The sequence below is a fragment of the Peromyscus eremicus genome, chromosome 23 (assembly GCF_949786415.1).
Source record: "Peromyscus eremicus chromosome 23, PerEre_H2_v1, whole genome shotgun sequence".
NCBI classification, from domain to species: domain Eukaryota; kingdom Metazoa; phylum Chordata; class Mammalia; order Rodentia; family Cricetidae; genus Peromyscus; species Peromyscus eremicus.
Window position 1 is genome coordinate 11,076,847 of NC_081438.1, and position 6,000 is coordinate 11,082,846.

The window sequence follows — 6,000 nt, forward strand, 5'->3', positions numbered from 1 at the left end:
ATTATCTTTCATCTGCTTGCTTTAAAGCAAGGTCTCAAATGTAGCCCAGATGGCCTTGATTTCACAGCAATCCTCCTGAAAGGCCCCTGGCCTTTCTACCTCTACCTACTCAATGCTGGGGTCACAGGTGTCCATACACCATATTTATACAGCTCTGAGGATTGAATCAAAGGCTCTGCACGTGCTAGGCAAGCACTCTGAACTACATCCCTGACCCCATTTTATATATTTGAATAATGTCTACATGTGACACTAAGGGAAGTCATTTGATGGAAGTCAGATTTTCCTCATCTTGGGCTGTGTTATTTCAAACAGTGGGAGATCCTGTTCATGACTCCTGAACAGCAGGATATGTGTGGAGGTAGGTGCAAGTCTGTCTACTTCAGAAAGGAGACCACCATTTCACCTCCACAGGCAGGTGGCAATCTGTCTTGGTACCTCAGTTTCCACCCAGCATCCCTGACATTGTTTGCTAGCAGGCCTCCTGACAGCATCTCTCTGAGTATCCTCACTCTGATCCCACCCAGACAAGAGATGCATACATTCTTTCCCGCCCCACATTGGTGCCTACAGACAATATTGCTAGGTCCCCGGAGGCTGAGCTAGAAGGGTTTGAAATTTTGAAAATTGCAAAAGCAGGCAGTCTCTTTGGTTAGGCAGCTGTCGATGAAGATTCTATTCTTCCTCACTGGGAGGAAGACATAGACATCGTCTTCTCCCATGTTAAGCTGTGGTGCCAGGCTCGATGGTGTGTGTGTGTGTGTGTGTGTGTGTGTGTATGTGTGTGTGTGTGTTTGTGTGTGTGTGTTGTGTGTGTGTGTGTGTGTGTGTGTGATGGCTGCAATTCAGCCTCTATTTAATGTCTGGAAGAAGTTGAACAGCGAGCAAGGTAGCGGGTGTGTTCAGAGCGCCAGGATGCATCATGGGAGCACAAGAGTGGTTAATGAAGCTGCGTCTGGACTGCTAGAATCACTCTAATTTAATCGCCAGGCAAATTGTTTGGCTTCCTATCAACGGAAGTAAATGCTGATGGATGGGATTTTAATTAACTCATGTTTCTTAAATAAAATAAATATTTTACCCTGTCCACCCTCTGGGCAACTATTGATCTCACAGAAACACACTTTTTGGTGGGTGGAATATTATCTATGAAGTAAGTGTGTCCAAGACAACATTGAGGGAAATGCTTGAGAAGGCATCCTGCCCAGAGGAGCACCCAGAATCCTGTGCTATCTTCCAGAGGGGTTCAGGGAAGAGGGGAATGCTATGGGTAGACCCGGGAAACAGAGAACTTTAAATTTCTTTATTGTTATTTGTATTTTACATGTATAGGTGTTTTGTCTGCACATAAGTCTGTGTACCACACACATGTCTGGTGTATGAGGCAGCCAGACAAGCCATCGGATCCCCTGGAACTACAGTTACAGATGGCTGTGAGTCATCATGTGGGTGCTGGGAATCAAACCAGGGTCCCAGATGGAGGAGCTTTGTTTTGGAGCATATGGATGGGTCAAAAAAATCTTCTCTGGGTATTTAACTAGTTCCTAAACAAATTAATTAAAGCCAGTTTTTTTAAAGATAAGGTCTCATGTAGCCTAGCTGGCTCCAAACTCTATAGGTAGCTGAGGATGAACCGAATTTATGATCCTCCTGCCTCTACCTCCCTAGTGCTGGCATTATAGACAATGCAGGGTATTACTCAAAACTTTGTGTATAGTGGGCTGTCTCTAATACCTGAGCCATATCCCCCAAGCTGTGCTTTTATAATCGCTGCTCGAGAATTGTTAGAAAGGGATTTTTCTTCAACTCTTTCATTCAAAACAGACAAAACAGATTTCAACAAAACATAAAATGGTTTCCCTCCTGAAGAGTTTATTATGAAAAACAAAACCTAAGTCACAGACTGCGGGAAATTATAAAATTCTGTAACAAAGGCATTTAACCTGAATAACAAGTTTAATGACAAGATGATAATGGACCTGCTCTTCAAAACACACAAAGATGGGGCTGGAGAGATGGTTCCACGATTAGGAGCATGGGCTGCTCAAGAGCAGGAGACCAGGGTTCAGTTCCCAGAACCCACATGGTGACTCACAACCATCTATAATTCCATTTCCAGGGGGCTCTTATGCCCTCTTCTGGCCTCCATAGATACTGCACCCATGTGTATGCACCCACCACACACCCACACAGACACATGCAGTTCAACCACCACTATAGAGTGAGACCTTGTCTAACAATAATAATTATTATTTATTTATATTGATGATGATGATGGTGTCACCACATGAAACAATATGTGGGCCAGTAAACAGCAGATTTGGACAGTCAAGGACTTCAGGTGGTGGTGTGGCAGATGCTTAGCAATGTTCTCACTCATTATGACTGACTAGAATGCCAACACGACATTTGGAGCTGGGGATAGGCTGAGACATCCCTCTATATAGCGTTCACAGTACCCAGGGATAATAAATCAATAGCAGAGAGTATCAACCTGTCATTGGGTCATTTAAATGTAATTAATTTCAAGCACTCATCACCTTGTGTGTAACAAAGTGTGATTGTAAATTTATATCAATTAATTTTCCAGTTATGGCCACGGTCAGCAAGTGGCTTGCAAAGGTCCTGAAATTTGCACATCGATTGTGAAGAAGTCCTGTGGGTAATTGACATACCACTGAGCCAGGAGTGATCGCTCATGGGTGATGTTATCATGTGGTCAAAGACATGAAACATACACTCAAAGTTCATCAAAGACCTGAGCCACATTCATAACACACCTATAATGTCAGCAGCACTTAAGGAGCTGAGGCAGGAGGATTGTGAGTTCAAGGCCAGCCTGGGCTACGGAATGTGATCCTATCTGAAAACAAAACAAAACAAAAACAAAACCCCACAACACACAAACAAAGACTGATCAAAGAGCAGGAAGCTTAAAGGAGTAGAAAAATCCTAAAAATAATGAAAAGAAATTGTCAGACATAAATTAAATTCTAGAAATATAATAGGGTGGCTTAATGAAAAATAGTGTGCCTTAAAATGTTTCAGACTGGAATGTCTGGGAGGCTGAGACATAGAGCTAGGCCCACATACATTGTTTCATTTAATTTCATCTATTTCTGCTAGATTCTCCCTCTACAAACAACACTGTTTCTTTTAATTATCTATTTTTGCTACAATCTAGAGTATCCGCACAGAGTTTCCTTCAGTTGTCTATTTTTACAGGAGTCTATAACCAGATGTAACAGTTTCTTCTGAAAACTGTTTCTTTCAATGGCCCATTTTCCCTACAGTATAAGGGAGATGATAATGACATTGTTTCAAAAAGAATTAGTAAATATTATTTATTTTTATAATTACTTTGTCTTTCCTGGAAAGTGTGTAATATCTACTTACATCCTCTTGTGAAAAACAATTTCTTCTTTAATAAAAGTGGGGGTTTATGAGTCAAGTTTAAAAAGACAGCAATGAGGGTGTTTCATAGACAAGAAGAAAATTGTGACAATATGGCCATATGACTAAGGATGGGCACACTTTTCCACCTAATAAGAAGTGACCTTAGTTGAAAATCTATTCTACACTCTTCTTTTAAATTTCTTGGGGGGGGGGTTGTTCTCTTTGTTATTTTTGAGGTTGTATTTTAATTACAATTCTCCCTTCCCTTTCTTCCCTCCAAACACTCCCATACACCCCCCCTGCTTTCTGTTAAATTCATGACCTCTTTTTTTATCAAGTGTTATTGCGCGCACGCACACCACGCACACACACTCACAGCCATAAATATAACCTGTTGAGTCCATACAATGCTACTTGTATGTTATGTTTTCAGGGCTGTTGGCACTGGACAACCAATTGCTGTGCTCTTCCTGGGGAGGACCACCCCTCCTCTTCCCGGCATCCCTCAGTTGTCTGCAGTTCTTTGTGTAGGGTGGAGGCCTCATGGGACTTTCCATGTCCAGTTTGGCATGTTTAGAAAATCACAACCAGTCAAAATGCAACATTGTGGAGCCCAGTCCCCATGGATACACCTACAAAACATTCCCACACCCGCAACTCAGGCTCAGGGAACATTGTAGAAGAGGAGGCAAAATGAGTGTAAGAGCCAGAGGATCAGGAAGTTTGCGGTGAGATTGTGTCTCCTGGGAATGTCAGAAGCTACACCCATAAAGTCTCACCAACTGACTACCCAAACATGAGCAGAACAAGGATGATACCACTGAGCATGACAAACTGGATGGAGGTGGGGGGAAGCCCACCAGGCCTCAAAGACCTGCTCAACAAGAGGAAAACCATGCCTGGTACTGGGAACCTAGCCAATTGCTCAATACTAGTGAAGTCACAGTTATTAGAGGAGACTCTACAACCACTAATTTACTAAACCATCATAATCCCGAACAGCACTCTATAAACCTTTGTCCTATAACCACAGAAAAGTGTAGACTTCACCCCTCATCAAGGAAACTTCTTTTTGCAACAGACAGAAACCCCTACAGAAAATCCTCCTGCATTCTTTGGGCCATCAAAGGCCACCAGCAGACAGCCCCCTACCCTCCACCCCCATGGCACATATTCTTGTCATTAAAATAATCATATTCCCAACTAGGAACTTCAACATTATGACGTCTTTAAAATTCTCTCCAACAGAGACACCACACTGAGGCATAGAGGACAGAGAAGCCATCTCTAACCTGTGCCCGTGGGGCTGGATGGGCAACCCAGACACCCATGATAGGTTTCCTATTAGAGACACAATAGGGAATGATGGGGTGTATGGAAAATTGAAAAGTTTATACCATAAAACCCATCATGGGGCTGGGAAGCTAGGGAGCTATCCCTGCAGTGAGAGATCATGCCTTAATCAATAGAGTTGGGAGCGATAGAGGAAGATGTCCAATGTCAACTTTGTGCCTCACATGCATGCATACACATGTGTATTCACATATATATGTACACCCATACATACATATACACACGTACAACACACACACACCTAGCCCAGAGAAGGAAATCCACAGCTCTTCTCCTCCCTTCAGATGAAGACACTTAGGAACGCCCAGCTCCAATGAGCTACTTCCAGGGTCACGGCAGACTTACTTTGACTGACGTGGGCCATCACCGGGGTACATCCATCGGTTCACCACAGTGTCAGTCATGGTGGAAGGCTGGCACACCTGGAAAACACCCACCCAAGATGGTTACTGCTGAGAGCTGCTGGTAGCAAAGGCTCTACCAGAGGCCATGGGAGTATACAGCAGGAGGCAACTAGTGTTCAGCAGGTCAACCCACCAGATGAATAATTCCCTGATGGGGAGCCCCACTTGGCAAAGCTGTGGGATCACTGACTGTAAATGACAGGTTGCTTCTGTCTGTAATTTCTCTCATGTGCCACTACATTCCTTCCCTAATAGCAGCTATGGGTGTTTTCCCTCTGCTTTATCTCATGAAAATACTCCATCTTTGGGCACACATACAGCTGTGGATGGTCAGGAAGAGGATTTCTGCTTAATCTGTATAATTTTGATGAATAGAAATAATACTAGGATATTTTTCATAACTGACATAGGAAAATAACAGTATTCTCAGTCACAAAAACAGCTTTTCACACATTTAGCTAAGACCTCAAAACAAATTCGAAACAGACTAGCTGCCCCTGCAGAGAATATACAAGGACAAGTTCCTAAGTATCTGTTAAACCAAAGTCAGGCACAAAACAACTTTAGTAGATATAATTCTCTCAGTAATTGACTTTCTGCACATACTCCTAGGCTCAAGATTCAGCCAACTAATTGTTTAGGTCCTGGGTTTCAATGTCACTTTCTGTCTGGGAACCCTGACCACTCAGGCTATGTGCACAGTCAAGCATTAGCCACTGACTGGTCAGTGTGACATCTCTAGCCTGAGAGAAACTGTGTGACTTATCATGTGTTATGAGAATGGGTCAGACCCTGAAAATGTAACATATAATTGTCCAGAGTTTGGCTATTGAAGTGTGTGTGTGTG

General features: G+C 43.0%; 1 protein-coding gene across 1 annotated transcript in view; it reads right to left on the bottom strand.

Moving 5' to 3' along the window:
* Positions 1-5,153, bottom strand: part of Rph3a (rabphilin 3A) — a 50,943-nt gene extending 45,790 nt beyond the window's left edge. Inside the window, exon 1 of the mRNA XM_059249407.1 lies at positions 5,095-5,153. Coding sequence (XP_059105390.1) covers positions 5,095-5,153 — 59 coding nt within the window. The remainder of the gene's footprint in view (positions 1-5,094) is intronic.
* Positions 5,154-6,000: the final 847 nt, after the last annotated feature.